Source organism: Ixodes scapularis, unplaced genomic scaffold, assembly GCF_016920785.2.
Source record: "Ixodes scapularis isolate PalLabHiFi unplaced genomic scaffold, ASM1692078v2 PGA_scaffold4__175_contigs__length_147842914, whole genome shotgun sequence".
Taxonomy (NCBI): domain Eukaryota; kingdom Metazoa; phylum Arthropoda; class Arachnida; order Ixodida; family Ixodidae; genus Ixodes; species Ixodes scapularis.
The window spans coordinates 146,083,521-146,100,271 of record NW_024609879.1 but is presented as its reverse complement, the minus strand read 5'-3'; the positions used below and the strand labels follow the sequence as shown (position 1 = coordinate 146,100,271).

At 48.8% G+C, this 16,751-nt stretch overlaps 1 protein-coding gene across 1 annotated transcript in view; it reads right to left on the bottom strand.

The window, feature by feature from the left end:
- Positions 1 to 1,473: 1,473 nt before the first annotated feature.
- The window catches only part of LOC121837885, a 72,202-nt gene continuing 56,924 nt past the window's right edge, over positions 1,474 to 16,751 (bottom strand). The window contains exon 14 of the mRNA XM_042293744.1: positions 1,474 to 1,617. Coding sequence (XP_042149678.1) covers positions 1,474 to 1,617 — 144 coding nt within the window. The remainder of the gene's footprint in view (positions 1,618 to 16,751) is intronic.

Genomic DNA, 16,751 nt, shown 5'->3' with positions numbered 1-16,751 from the left:
AACAAAGTCTTCGGCACATAAATCCGGGAGGTCAGTTTCGGCCGCCCCTCGGGGAATTCAGCACGTTTACGGCGCTGTATACGAGACGAGATGGACCAACGGAGCGCCTGGCATATGGCGCATTCACATAGACTATACAGATGCCTATTCGAGGCGAGATATTGTTTTGGTGGCGTCCTTTTAATGGCTCTCTCTCGTGGCGTCATTCCTCTCGAAACAACAAGCAGGGTGTCTAGCCAATTAGTATTTTGAAATTCCATGACTTTTCCAGGTTTTCCCTGACAATTTCAGGTGAAATTCCCTGACCACTTTATAAAGGCGGTTAAATATATAAGACCGTTACAACGTAAGGCATTGAGCATTGAGAGCATCATTTTGCACAAGCTTAACCGAACTTGCACATTCCGAAATATTCGGGTTCGTCCAGTCCGTATTAAACGAGCACTTTCTTGCCGCCGTCATCGCCAGTGAAGAGGCCACTTCCGGAAACACGATGAAAACACGATGCTCAACCAGACACGTCAATACTCGAAAGGCAGCATGGCGTACACAGCCCTCAGATGCACACTTTCGGATACTTTCAGCTTAATGCCTGGATTGGATTGGGATCTGAGGCTTTCCCATTTGTTACTAAATCTAGCAGCTCTAACTGGATCAAGCCAGGTGTCGTGCCCTCAGTCCAATCCAATCCAAGGCTTGGACTGGATTTGTCGGCTGTTCCCTTTGCATCGGGTAGCAGACTCTACATCGGGTGAGCAGAGCCCGCGGTCCGCTCTGAGCAGAATGTATTGCCTATTTTTCTTCTCCCAAGTCCTTAAGTCTCTGCTTAGGGCACTCGAAGGCGTTTCCGGCTCATTTTCCCTGACTGGGCTCGCTTTTTGACAATATCCCTGACAATTCCCCAATTTTTCCCGGTAATTAAAATTTCCCTGACATTTCCCGGTCGCTAAACACCCTGAACAAGTTCGATGGTGTTTGTAGTGAGCCTGATGGAAGCTTGAAATCATTGCGCTCTGAAACCAGTACTGACAACATCGCGTTGTTACATTATACTCTTACTTCTGTGGATGAGAAATCCTTAGCATTCGGCCCATATCTGGAAGGCAGACAACAGCGAGGCTTTCGATCGCGCGCGCCGTCACTAGAGGAACCAAAATGGCGCATGTATGTGGTTCCTCTATTTTAGAGTAACTGTACATGCTAGCTTTCCAACTGTATGGCGAGAGGAACTAAAGGGCGAAATCATGTATGGACGGTGGTTACTCAAGCCTGCGTCACCATCGCCGCGAGCGCGTCGCGCAGCAGGATCGGAGACCCACGAACGATGACGTCACGCGCAAGCCTCGTCTTCTAGGCGGCGTTCGGATTAACAGAACCAGTCGGACACGCAGGCGTTCCGGGGAACCACATAGTGCTATACGCCACCCACGGAGGGGACAGCACGTGAAGGGACACACTGTGTGGTAGTGGTACTCACTCTGGGGAGTCCTTGGACAGTCCCTGGGCCACCAGCACCACGTCGGAGAAGGACGGGAAGGCCTCCTGACCCTCCAGGCTGCCCTGCGCGGACTCCGTCTCCGGCCGCTCCAGCATGAACGTCGTCTTCTTCAGCGGAACCTGCAGCAGGGACACAAAATATAGGCAACCTGCAATGCTGTTTGGTTTGGCGCCATCCAGCGACTGAAACAAGAAATACTGGGTACCCCTGGGAGTGGCGGCTGCATTGTTCAAACGTGAGCGCTTACTCCGGTGGCGCCGCTTAGCCTAGTGTCTGAAGCAAGAAATACTGGGTATCCAAGGAAGCCGTGATCGCGTAACGTGCCAGTAGAGCGGAAGCTACGGCCCTGGCGGGCCAATCGGAATGTGACTGCGTATCACCGGAGCGCGCCTCAACTCCGGAGAAGTATCAGGCTTTTCGCTGCGTCATGCTCCAATATATGTGCGTTGCGCTCGTATACGTCGCGCATTTCGAAGCGTTCGGCACGCAATGTGGGGCTTATCGTTCACCCTTTTCCAAGTTACAACGAGACAGGGTATAACCACGCGCTCTCACGCTGATGGCGCCGCCTGGCCGTTGCCGGTTGGCTATATAGGAGACCCGGCACACGGTCACGCCAAAGAGGAGGGCCGTATAGCCTAGTGTATACCAACGAAAAACTGTGTCCTTAATTTTTTTTTTTTTAATCCGAAAGCATTAACTGGTCTGATGGAGCGAGCCGACGTCATCAGCTTCGGAACCATGCAAGACGGCACCTTAACGAGAGCACGCGCAAAGCTAGTCAACGGCACCTTTTACACTTCGGTCCCATTGGCTGGCGACGAGGCTCCCATCGGCCGCTGCGCGTCAGTTTGTTGGGTGTCGTCCTGGCTGTGTTATCAGACTGTTGTGTTACCAGTGATCACCGCGTTCGCTCGCCTCTTATCGGTTGTACGGTGCGTGGCAATATACGCGGCGCATGGAATCAACCAAGGGGTTCGTTCAGCGCTGCGTGTCCGCGAGGCAGCGGCTCCATCGCTCCACGCCCAAGGTCAGCGCGTTGTACGCCGCAGATTAAAGAAGGCAGCGAAGAGCGGCGTACGTGCTTTCGCATTCACAACTCATAAGTGCATAGGTGTATTCTTTATTATCCCAATGTTGTTTTTAACCCAGAATGTGTTTTTATCGGACGAATTCCCACGAGGGAACCGTCCTTAACAATTCCGCCACCAAGGACTGTGACGCGGAGTTTCCGAGTCATTTGTATAAATTGACAAACCCATGGGACCCAAAAAAAAACGTCATGTCGTCACGCGTGACGTCACGCGAACCCTGACGTCGTGACGTAACGTGATACCGATACACACACATATACATATACACACACACACACACACACACACTAACACACACACACACACACAGCGTGTGCCCAACTCATTTGCAACACCGCTCCCCGCTGTCTTTGTGAGCATGATCGAGCTTGTGCAATTGCTAATTATTACTCAGGAAGTGTACATTTATTCGGCTACACCGATTTCAAAACCCGCATACTCGACGAGGCTGATACGTTTAGACGCATGTTGTGTACATCCGCTTCTCGTTTATTTATTTTCTTTCTAAACTTCGGACCGGTATATGTTTTAACTGATTCTGAGCTTTCTGGTCTTGCGCAATTCTTTGTTTATATTCTCAAAATTTGTACACAAACTGTATATTTGTGACGAAGGCGTTGGGGAAAAAAATGCAGCTCTAGAGGTTCCAACGCCCCCCCCCCCCCCCCCCCCCCCCCCCCCCCCCTCATGTCTACAGCGGAGGAAATACAAAACAAATATACATATACACGGTGTTTTTTGTTAGATGCACCAAATTTTGAAATAAAGGGGAGAAAACGTATATGAATGCGGTTTTCACTGCATGCTTATATGGCTCGGCGGATATTAGATGAGAATATAACCATTACTATTATGAAAGCAATTAACCAAATTCGTTAAGTAACTGTGTGATTACTGTAATTAGGGTATATGTTTATATTACAAACTTAGAGGCCGTCGTATCCCAAGACTCTTCCGTTTTGCTGCATTCGCGTAACCAGCCCGTGTTCCGCGATGTTCGTCCCCGAATTTCGCACTTTTATCCGGCTAATGTAGCAAAGTTCAGCCACAGCGCCCACTTTCGCGAACTTGCTAGATTGAGAGAGAAAACAAAAAGTCGTCTAAGTAAAAAATTTGGGGGCAGATATCTCGGAACCCACGGGCTGTTTCCGGAAATTCTACAAAATGGAACAGTCTTGGCATACGACAGCCCTCAAAGTTTCTTATATAAACAGTTTCTTATATAAACTTATACCCTAATTACAGTGATTAAGAAGTTAAAATTACCGAATTTCAGTCAATTAGTCTGATAACAGTGAGGATTATATTTCCGTCTCATGTCTGCCGAGCCAAATAAACACACAGTGAAAACCGCATTCACATAACTCCCCCCCCCCCCCTCTATATAAAAATTTGGGGCAGCCAAAAAAAAAGAAAAAGCACGTTGTATACATACATACAAGGTAGCAAGCGCATGATGAAGGCGGAGCCCGAGTTCTTAACCCTTCACCGACTATAAAGTTCTGAGCATGCGCCGTGACCAAGTCCGTCCATCGAATATCTTCCATAATTTTTTTTCTCTTTGTTTTCTTCCATTCCTTTTTCCCCCCCTTCTATGCCGCTGATTTCCGAAAACAATCTCTTAGCGCAAGGCGTCACCAATCGACCTTCATTAGCGGTTTTCCTTCGCACGCTCGACAAGGAAATCCGCCAATGAACCTCAAGAGCCCACTTTTACACATAAACGTACCCGAGCTCGTACACTAATGAGTGATCTGGTCAAGTTCCAGGAGAATTACTCGAACGCTATGCTCGCTCCTTGAAGACTTCCTGTATCGACATTATACCCTCATCGACACCCGGCGGGGCCGACCGATTCGAACGTCTCAATCTCCAGAAACCACGCAGCGGGATTCCCTCCAGAGCTAGACGGCTTCCTCGCTTTTCGAGCCGACCACGCAGAATTATCTTCACACAACGCACATCCGTGCACGCACTTCCGCCTTCTTCCATTACGGCATCGCATAAAAATGTCGACGCCAAACACAAACAAAAGGGTGTATACGCGGAGAGTATGCGCACCGCCGCATTCCCTGAGTGTCTTATGAGCGCTGCCATTGAGGCCTAGTGCAAAGTATATAGAGCCACTAAATAAGCTACGCTTTTTTTAGACTATAACGACACTCCAGCCATCTTATGTGGCTGTAGTTACCTGAAGCTTCGTCTGAAATCGCAGAAAACGTTTTTCCGTTCTTGGGACACGTTAAGACAGTTCCCGACAGAGCGAAACGATATCACCCAAGCTTCTTAACATCGGATCTAAAGCAGAGGAATTCGCACCTCTGAATTGTGACGCTCGACAGTTGGGTTTGCTCAGCACTATAGCATCAAGATGGCGGCGCCCACTAGCAGATCGGACGACGGAGTGCCGATACCTTGAGCGTAGCTCCATCTAATGGCTCTAGTGCAGACCGGGCGCAATCGATGGCATCTGAAAGGCGGATTGTACCTCGGTGGGTACTCTCTTTGGATCGGGTGAACAGAGTCCATACGTAGAAGAGTAGTAAGCTGGGATCAGGACTCTGAGCCTCTGAACATGTTTAACCATGTTCAGAGTCCATATGCTCTGCTCCAGCCAAAAGTAACTATACCCACTAATTGCGTCGCTACTTGTTTTGCTCTCTGGCAGCACCAGTCCTCTAGTCTTCTCTGGGTGGATTCGGCGATCCTCTATAGCTAACGATGCCTCGTTGCGTCGAGAAATGCAACGAGGCATGCCCGCCCGCACACTCTAATGGTGAATTCCGCTCGCAGATCTCGAGCGCTCCAAAAGCGCTCCATTTGGAGCGCGCATATTCCGCTCGCAGATCTGGCTCAAGTTGGTCATCTTCCGCTCGTAGATCTCTGGCAGCGCCCGCTCCACGGAGCGCCCTAAACTCCGCCGAACTTGCTCTGCGGGATTTCACAGATCTCTCCGGAAATTGACAGAGCGGCCCACGTGATTTCCGTCTAAATCGGCGGTGCGCATGCGCGGCGAGGTTGGAGAGATCGGCGGGCCGGTCGGGCCACGGTCGGGTCGTGGAGTTGGATCTGTTCGGGTGCGTCGGTTGTTTACTCTGGACTGTGACGGCTCGAACGCTTCTACCTCGCGTAGATCAGGGATAAAAAGCCGGGAATGTGGAGCGTGGCAAATCGTAAGCGCTGACATCTGTGATCACCGAGGAAGAACGAAAAAAAGAACGACAGAAAAGCCGGAGGCAGACGCAAGGTTAGGCCTATTCATTCTGCAGCCAGTGATTGTTTACCTTTTTACACTGCATTCCATCGGCGTTTTCCCGTGAAATAAAGCAAGAAGTGGTTAGGCAACGACCGCGCAAGTGATGGTTTGTTACCTCTGTGTTTATTAAAGTCGTACTAGCAATCTGAACTCCACCGCTGGCAATCGCTGTCCGTGCCCCGCCGCTTCGAGGCGGCCGAAAGGTATGTGACGGTGCCGAACGCGGACGTCTTCGCTATTTGTGACATGGGCGCCGTGGTACGTATAATTCCACCCGGCCTGTGTCGCGTGTTACTTCTGCAGCTAAGCAGTGACAGTCGTCACTGGTCGTCGGAAAGATCAGCCGGCTGAGGCGTTGGTGGGCTGGTCAAGTTCGAGCAGCGGCCATTTTGAACGGCGGAAGGAGAAGGGGTGGGGAGGGGTGTGGGGGAGGTCGCTCCAAAAATGCAAGTTTATCTTCCCCTCGTCGATACGGAGCGGGTCCCACGGAGCGGAATTTCGCCTCCCTCGCGGATTTTGGAAAGCGCTCCAGATCTACGAGTGGAATTCACCATAAGAAAAAAAGGGTGTAGTCGGGTGCATCGGGCGCACATGCACCCTTTTCCTAAAAGATGCACCCTGCGTTTCCCATCCAGTGTACTTGTACACCGACAATGAGCATCCTCCTCTCCCTTAAAAACCTCTGGGTGTATCAGTGCACCCCCACGCTAGCCGCGCGTCCCGATCAGCTTGTTCTTGGATTCCCCTTTGGGGGTCACTTGTTGGGTTTGGCAGTTTCTTAGGAAGTATGGAGCTATCCCATTCACTCGGTATAGACAGTAGAGTGGGCGCTATGCTTGTTTTAGGCCAATTGGGTCTCCGGGTAGTATCACGTGACTATAGTCTCCAAGCTAGAGATAAGGCAGAGCACGGCACCTGCCTGAAGGCCAAGGCCACGGATAGCATCCACTGCACTATTAACTTTGGGTCGAACTTTCAAGAGGATATAAGTGAATAATCCTTTCGTTGTGTTCATTGTTGGGTTGCCCCTGAAGATAAGCCTTTGCGAGGGCACCCCCTTTTGGCCTTGAAGGAGCTGCAATTTTCATACTCCTTTCTTTTTTCTTTCTCTCCATAAGCTGAAACCACGGAAGAAGGTAAAGGTTTCATGGATGACTTAGTATCTTTTTTTTTTTTTTATCTCGGTACTTCCCGGCCTAGTTTCTTGTGCGCTGTGCCGCGACCAGCGGGGCTGCCGTAGATTTCGTCCGCGACGATGTATTCGAGTGTGCCAAGATTTTTAGTGTTTGAAAAGTCCTACGAGTATATCGGCAACAAGCGAGTTCTTCAGAAAAGCCCAAGGAATTCTTCTGATGAGTTTAGTGTTCGGTTCGGCGAACTACTGCTTCTGCTACATTGTGTTGGATCTTCAAGGACCCCTTTCCTTTCGTTTTTGTGTTGTTCTGCAGTGCCCGTGTCGACATATATTTCGGATTACATATTTCGAGTCCGGCGTTTTCATCGTAAGTGCTCTGCAACCTACTCCTTTGCAACAATTGACAGTTCCGTTCCGGATTACTTCTAGAATTAGGCAGCGTCTATTTTCTAGCAGCCGGGAGAATAATTCCCCCGAAATTCTATCGGCAGTCGCCTGCCATCAGCTGACTACAATCATGTGACAACCGCAGGTATAATACTGACTTTCTTATTCTCCTGGCGTTTTGTGAAAACACGTTTTTGCCGATACACGTTTTGTAGACACGTTTCATTGACACTACGTCGCCATTCACACTCTTACGACCAAGTAAGACCGAGAGAGACCAGACCGGCTTTTAAGCATTTTGCGACTTCTTAGGACCGGAAGCGATGCTGCCGAGCTGGTCCTAAGAGATCGCAAGAGGCTTAAAAACCGGTCTGGTATTTCTCAGTCGTACTCGGTCGCAAGAGTGTGAACGGGCCTTAACGTTTCATCGTCACTCGCTACGCAAAATGCACGCTGTAGGGACATTTTGTCGCGCGTGTATCTCTGAGGCGCGTGCTCACCGACCCAGCCGACCCGTTCGCGCTACTTCGTGGCGACAGTCTGCGGCGGCTCATTACGAAAATGTTAGCCCACCTGTGCCACCCATACACGTCACTTCGCGGATACATTCTGGGGCGGCTCATTACAAGAAAAGAAAGGAGAGAAGCTAATATAGAAAAGCTAATCTGAGCTGTCGACAAAACGTCGTTCGATGAATTTATGGCGACTGCCGGTGGAATTTTGTGGAAACAATTTTACCGGCTGCTGGCAGAATGGACACTACCTAAGACTCATCCCCGGTTCTTGTTTGCTTAGTAATCATTTCAGTTGTGTAAAAGCTTCTTTGTACGTCTTCAGATATGACAGATTGCTTGCAAGTTTGTACTTGTTTACGAAATAGGCCGTCTAATAAACCTCTATGAGATTTGAAAACAATACCGTGTGTCCGTTTTCCTGCCTTCTTGCAATCACCGGGGCGCATACATTTTTTACTGTTTTCCTTGATGTCTTAAATAGGTTTATGAAGTTATGAAACGGGTGCACAAAGTGCTGCGACCATGCACCTTTGAATCGGGCGCATCTGTGTTCTCTCCGAATTCAGTGAGTGTAGAAAGAGGTGTAACAGTACACTACTGAACGGGGTGCTCCTGTGTTCCCTTTGAGAGCAGTAGGTGTAGAAAGGGGAGTAATGGTACACTATTGAGTGGGGTGCATCTGTGTTCCCTTTGAGTGAGGCGGGTGTATGAAGCGGTGCAATCGTACACCATCGAATGGGGTGCATCTGTGTTCCCTTTCATCTCATTGGGTGTAGAAAGAGGTGTAGCCGTACACCATTGAACGGGGTGCACCTGTGTTCCCTTCGAGTGAGATTTCTGTAGGAAAGGGTGTACATGTGCACCACACCAACGGGTGTACACGTACTCCCATATTTGGGGTGCACTTGTATTCCCCCAAAGGGTGTAGTATATGTGACAAGCACTTACACCCCCTATGGGTGTACCCCATGACACCCTTTTTTTTTAGAGTGCACGGGAGCCCATAGTAACAAAAAACGTGTTTTTTTTTTTGTGTGTGTGTGTGTGTGTGTTTTTTCCAAGCAGCTTTAGATTTTCGTCGTTGCAGTCCTTTGTGTCACCTGGAAACAGGCCGCAGAGTGTCCACACGAAAGTTGTCCAACTCGCACGTAGTCACGCGCGAACGCACCTCGCGTGCTCAGCGTCCTCAAGTTCGCGTCAGAACGTGGAACTGGACACTATATACCGCTCCGTTGTATAGGCGAGAAAATTGAAAAGAGAGGAAAAGCGAAGGCGCCACGTGGTGTACAAAGGAGCAGACCAGCCACCCGCACTGTGTCGTGTGCCCTCCAGCGACAAGGTCAGAAACTTTCCGTGCAACCATTTATTCTTTTTTCGAGGATGCTTCTTTGTGCAGCGCGCAGCAGACCAGACAATCACCGCTTTCTGCAGAACGACTTTCGTCAATCACGAAGCACAGATGGAGTCAAGGCTAGACGAATCAACAATAGCCTAAAGACCATGTCACACTGAGACAACAGTTCGAAAACTCTATCTGGCAACACGAGCAAAAATCGTGTTGCCGACGACAGTGTCACATCGCGGCAACAACTGTCGGGCAACATGTTGCTGCCTCCCGGCAACCGTCTCAAGCTCAACTCCCATTTGGAATTCCAGCCCCCATTATCCCTCTTCCTTTTTTTTTTAATATACTTTTGAAATTAATTGTTTTCCTCGTTAACCCATATCTCGGGTTCATTGTAGTAAAGCTAACGCTGGTGCCCCATGTTACGTCGAAACGTCATCTTTACTTCATCGTTCGCAAAAAAAAAATGCATCTAAGCGCTTCTCATGAGTTGTGAATGCGAAAGCACGCCACGCCGCTCTTCGCTCCCTTTAATCTGCGGCGTATAACGCACTGACCTTGGGCGTGGAACGGTGGAGCCGCTGCCGCGCGGACACGCAGCGCCATCGGGTGAGCGATCGTTCAAACTGTCGTGTGCCTTGCGGCGCGAGGAAGGAACAGACAGCAACGTAGTTCCCAGCAGAACGGACCCCTGGGTTTATTCCATGCGCCGTGTATATTGCCACGCGCCGTACAACCGTTAAGAGGCGAGCGAACCCGGTGATCAGGGATAACACAATAGTGAGATAACACAGTCAGGATGACACCACACAAACTGACGCGCAACGGCCAATGAAAGCCTCGTCGACGCGCGCAAGCCAGTGGGACCGAAGTGTAAAAAGTGCCGTTGACTAGCTTTGCGCGTGGTTTTATTAAGGTGCCGTTTTGCATGGTTCCGAAGCTGATGACGTCGGCTCGCTCCATCAGACAGTTAATGCTTTCGCATTAAAATCCTTCACTAACGGCTACTGACTATCCAGCTAAGAAATCCATTCCATTCAATGGCGTTCCCACACAACTCGCGATGAACTCCCCGGTCATTTCTGAAAACATGACGGCGGAATGTAAAAGAAACAAACAAAGAAGGCATACCCTGTACGAAAACTGATGTTACTCTTACAAGTTTGTTAGGAAGCTGTCCAGTCTCCCCTTGAGTAAAGGCCGGTTCACACGTCGTCGATTGAGTGTGAACCGCGCATGAGCATTTACGAGCAGAAAGCACGCTGGCGCCATCTGTCGGGCAGCGATGGAACACTTCCAATTTGTCTCCATTCCCCTCCCAACTTTTTTTACCTATCATTCTTTCATCGTGGGCTTGAACCATACGTATAAACAATGTTATAAGTAGGGTTCCGTGTTTCGGATAAACACGATAAAATCCGAACGACACTCGCCGGCAAACTTTCCTTCAATTCGGAGTTATCCGAAACACTCCGAATTTAAAGGTCAGGATGGCAAAAAAAAAAAAAAAAATAAAAAAATCGGTTTTCTGCATTAAGTTTATTCAGAGCACGGGTTCAGCGGACATCATGTTTTCAAAATTTCGTAGTATTGACCAGAGAAGGTTTACCGTTTATCCAGTCGGGGAATTCGTTCAGGATAACGGGGCACTGCAATTTCGGGTCACGACACAGATCACTGTTTTGGTTTCCAGAGTGGGTATACGGCTGTGATTCTATCACCCCACATCTCCCCGGCCAGCCACAGGGGGAAAGCGAGAGGATGAAAAGAAAACAAGCTTTCCGACGACTACGTCGAAGAGTTCACTGATTTTAATACGTTTTTTTTTTTCATGTTTTACCGCGGGAGGGTTAGTACAACTAATGGGAAGGGCGTCAGTGTCACGTGGTACACGCGCGTTTTTATAAATCTATACCCGCGGGTTAATATGATTTCTATTTTCAATCTTTAAAAAATTTGGAAACATAGCAAAAATAAACTTCCTACTTCGGAGAATCGGGAATCTAACCAAAATAAACACCGATAAACTCCGAATATTCGGCAAAAGAATAAACACCGAAAAACACCGTACGAATTTCACGAGAAATAAACTTTGAAAGCACGGGAGTCTACCTAAAAGCGACCATTACTCGTAGATAGTGAGTAGGCTTGATCTCGCAGATATTGTCGAACCTTCAGCCGCAGCAGACGGAAAATGGTTCCAGGGCTAGCCGACAGATGGCGCGGACCGAAAAGGGCACTTAGAGTAACTGCATATGCTCCGCTTGCGGAGCATATGCAGTTACTCTAAGATATTGTCGAACCTTCGCAGATATTGTCGAACCTTCAGCCGCAGCAGACGGAAAATGGTTCCAGGGCTAGCCGACAGATGGCGCGGACCGAAAAGGGCACTTAGAGTAACTGCATATGCTCCGCTTGCGGAGCATATGCAGTTACTCTAAGTAACTGCAACCAGAGCCTATACAGTTACTCTAAGGGCACTCGACTACTTTTTGCGAGAGCTTGTTTTGATGGCATCTTGTTGGCCAAACTTTAGTAAAAAAAAAACAGAAAAAAAGGATAATTTTAGATGGAAAAACGTCCTATTACACTCACAGCAGACTAAAAATACATAAACACCATTTTCCTTTTTTGGAAGGGAAGGGGGGCATTTTCGGGTTTTTTGTTACCTTTATCAAATCTAACCAATGAAATGAGTCAATTGCGTGGAGATTCCGAACGTTACTATTATAGCTATTTTTATATGGTCCCGTTGTGTATTATAGTTTGACAAAAACGCCAAATCTTTGGGTGTAAGAGACGTAATACGGCAAGTGTTGATTGAAAACGTCGTTCGACGGCGGCCCCCTGGTGTCTGCGGCAAGGCGCAGAAAAAGGGGCGAGTCACGATCCTTGATTGGACTTTTAATAGGGAAATCGGCCGCTATGGCAGTAACAGCGATGGAAGCGGCCTTTAACCTTTTGTAGCAGGTTCTGTAGCAGGCAATACATTGCATTGGAGCAGTTACGATCCTTTTGGGGCAGATGCGAACATCTGCTAGCAGGTACCTCGAAAAAAAAAGTGATTACATCGTTAAATGAGTTTATCCTTCATAATGACCGAGGGGTCCTCTTTGACACTGAAGCGTATAACTTATAAGCTTCTGTCATAAGAATAGATAGGGAGCCAAAGGAACACATAGCGTTCTTTTCAGAAATGAGGCTCTAGTCAAAGAAGGTTCCATTTAAAATTAGCAATAAAAAAATGAAAGCCGTTTACAATTCCCTGTAACGCCGGTTAGAGCGCAGCTCTTGAGGAGGAAAATGGAAGCGTACTGAGGGATAGGTGACTCCTTGAGGTCACGTGACCTCAAGGGGGTCAGTGACTTCAGGGGGTCACGTGACCTCATGGGGTCACGTGACCTCAGCGGTTCGCGTGACCTTTGGGGGTCACGTGACCTCGGGGGTCACGTGACCTGAAGGGTCACATGACCTTAGGGGGTCACGTGACCTCAAGGTGGTCACGTGACTTCTGGGGGTCACGTGACCTCAAGGGGGTCACGTTTAAGGGGGTCACGTGACTTCTGGGGGTCACGTGACCTAAGGGGGTCACGTGACCTAGGGGTGTCACGTGACCTGGGTGGGTCACGTGACCCCTTAGGTCACGTGACCTCGGGGGTCACGTGACCTGAAGGGTCACATGACCTTAGGGGATCACGTGATCCCCAGAAGTCACGTGACTTCAGGGGGTCACGTGACCTTAGGGGGTCACGTGACCTCAAGGCGGTCACGTGACCTCAAGGCGGTCACGTGACTTCTGGGGGTCACGTGACTTCAGGGGGTCACGTGACTTCTGGGGGTCACGTGACCTCGGGGGTCACGTGACCTAGGGGTGTCACGTGACCTGGGTGGGTCACGTGACCTCGGGGGGTCACGTGACCTCGCGGTTACGCCGACGCCGACGGCGACGCCGACGCCGCTCAAGCCGGAAACGGGCCCCTAAGAGCTGCGCTCTAAAAATGATGAGAAATGAATCAGTGCAACACTTCAGTTGGGATAACGCTTCTCTCCCATTGCGCTTTTAGAGCCCGCGGTTTATTTAGGCTGTATATATAAAAGTTCCGTAAAATGTCCGCAAAAACTAGCTCGTCGATCAACAAAAACGCGTCCCCCCCAGCTCTATGAATCTACCAAACTCGAGATTTTATATATGAACTGTCAAAACAACCACGCCCCAAATATTATGAGAACCTACACATTGAGCGAGTTACACTGGTCCTCAACGGCGTTGAATCAGAGTGAAGTCAAAGTTCGCCATTTTTTTCGATCGACAGCAGCACGGGAACAACCTTGACTACCATCTATTCAAATATAGACCCGCACTTATTAATGCGAAAGCATTAACTGTCCCGTGGAGCGAACCGACGTCGTCAGCTTTTGCAGCCGCGCCAAGCGGCACCTTCCCCTCTCCCAATGGAGCGAAGCCTGTCGTCCGTAGCAGAAATCTGATGGATAGGCTCCCACTGGCTGGCGCGGGCGTCATAGTTTCAAGAAACGAGGCTCCCATTGGCTCTCGCGCGACGCAGTTCCAAGGAACGCGATCAGAGAAGCCCTCTCCATGGCGGCGCAGCGCACGCAGCGGCCCGGCCGCCGGTAAGACGTGCGGGCTTGACCGCAGAGCCTGCCCGGGCAAACTCCGGAAAGGCTGCACGGCCGAGCTCAGCGCAGCGCGGCCACTTCACGAGAGGGCGCGCTCGGCCGTCGGCCGCAACCTCGGCAGTAGCGAAACGTGTCCTTCCTACCAAGGGACTGGAAGAACGACTTCCATGCTTTGGCATTCACAACTCATAAAAAGTGCTTAAGCATCCTTAAATTTTTTTGTCTCGGCGCAGATTTTTGATTTGTAAATAAAACGATTACCGAGACAAAAAGAAAGTGGAATGGTACCGGGCATAATTACTGAGCTTATCGCGATAACTCCGGGCGCTCACCCATGTCATTCGGCTCCGTTCCCCCCAGATTTTACCAGGGGGGGCACGAGCCCCGATGCCCCCCTGTAGTATATATACAAAGTGATACATTTTTATTCGAAACAGAATTTCTAAAAACACAAAGGCGTCTTTACTATTACGTGAATGTCGTCTTTATTATATGTTTCTTGAGCACGGCAGGACATTCGAGGGGCGAACAACCGTCAGTCTGATGACTAATAAACTAAACTCCGTTCATTACTTTTTAATTAGTGAAAACACACTAATGGTTGCAATTAGAAACTTGCTGAGCATAATTTAAAACCGCTAAATCAGCAATTTTCAGAAAGACTTTGATCGCGTGAAAAGCCCAGCAGTGCGCTAAAATGTTACCATTCGAGCAGCACGTACAAGGCAGGGGCTATGATAAGAGACGGAAAAATCGTGCGGCCGCCTTTATCGCACCCGGTAGCCCTTCTCCTGCAGGCACGAGTCGTAAGTAATTAGCGCACTAATGCGCTTCTCAAGCGCTCAACGTCTTTATGAAAATGACTCATTTAGTGGTTTTAAATCGCGCTCAGCAAGTTTATAATGAGAACCGTAGGTGTTTTCACGAATTAAAAGGTTAACGAATATTAGTTCATTACCACCAGACTGTAACGGTTGTTCACCCCTCAAATGCCCACCGAACTCAAGACATATACAGTGAAGACGGCATTCACGTAGCAATAAGGACACCTTTTTTTTTGCTGTTTAGAATAAAAAATATTACCCGGTATAAATTTTCTTTCTTCGCTCATTTTGGCGCAGGTGCGGCGCAATTCTTATCAAAAATTGCACTTTGGCGCAAGACGTAGCAGACTTTTGTTCATGGCGCAATTAGGCGCAAATGGCGCAGCACTTCCACCGCTGGAGTAATTTCGGGGCTTCTAGGGTGCTTAGAGCACGCGTAGACTAAGTTATCACCATAAACAGACGATCTCAGAATCTACATGAGTGCCACTTTAGCGCAGAATAGGACTTTCGGGGTATATCGATTAAATAAATAAATAAAATCTCCGAATGAATTCAATCTCGGATAAAGGAAGAAAGCTTACCGAACAGACGACTGAGCGTCCGAGTGTTGCGACATTCGGCAAAGGGGTACAGACAGACACACAAGTTAAACACGGGGTCCCGCGCAAAGACGCCGGCGAGTCCGCACTGCGTGTTCCTTTCAAGTGTGCGCTACACAAGAGCCCGGCGACAAAAGCGCGCAGTCCAAAACGGCCCACAATGGCGCCGCACGCGCGCACGCGCGTCGCCCTTTAACGAAAACAAACGGTCATTTGGACTTCCTCGAGACCATAACCCCCAAATAGAATACCGGGGACTGGCGGCGGCGGCAGACACAGGAAACAAATGATCCATCTCTTCGACGCCGGACCGTGCAGGCAGCCGGAACCTATTCACGCCGAACACCGGACTTTGGAGCCCGTTACTCGAAAAACGTAATGAATTACGATTACAAATTATCCAGCCTCAAATGGAACAGATTGCCCTTACAAATTGGTTTCGCTGAAAGGTGACGGATTACTTTAATCGGTAAGCGGTATAAATTACTTTCACGTTACTTTTCCCGTACAGTTATCGAGAGAACAATAGAAACAATTGCGATGTGTCGAAAAATGCTCCCGCAACACTACTTTCCCTTTCACGCACGCCCGCATCGTGTATATCCCCTGTGAAATAAATAAATAAAATAAAACTTTGTATTTAAGAGAATGTCAGTGGACTCCGTTCACCTGTAAGCTGACGAGGCAGCGAATTCGCTGCAACCAGACCCGCCATCCCGCTATAGCTTACGGCGGACGGAACTGATTCCTGGAATTCTGCGGACGAAGCTAGCGGTGCGCACGCTCTGTAGCAGCGTCTATAGCTACGCTACGAGATTCGGAACTAAGGAAGCCGATCTACGAAAGCTCCCTTTGGAAACGGGCCTTTGGAGCGTGAGCATACAAGCATTGACGCACTGTCGACGTACGCATGAACGGACCCGCGTTTGATGTCAGTGCAGGTGGCGGGAGACGTCGAAGATGTTGGAAAGGGTGAAACGGTGGAAAAGTCAAAAACAAAGAAACACAAAGGGCTTTCTCCTGCCCGGGAGAAGAAGAAAAACACAATAAAATGCTTAGATGGGCCAGTTGGTACATCGTGGAAAAATAAGCGCCAAAAAAAACCGTGTTTTTTTTTTGGCGCTTATTTTCCCAAGAAAAACACGATGGAAGGTGATGGAAAGAGGCAGAGCCAATACCTGACGTTGTTTTCTTGATATTTGTTTTTCGCATATTTGTATATGCCTCGCACGTTTTTCTGGTGGTTATAGAGGCCAGCCATACAACAAATCGTATTTTCTTTTCGGGTATTCTCCCCTTCGAGATCATTTTTTTTTTTTTTTGTATTGTCGAACTTGCTATCTTTATGCTGCTGAATTGCCCGCTCTTTGCTCCAGGTTTTTGTACTATGTTAATATTTTTTTAAGTAACCAGTAATCAAAATGATCCACTACAATATTGGTAACGAAATTACATTA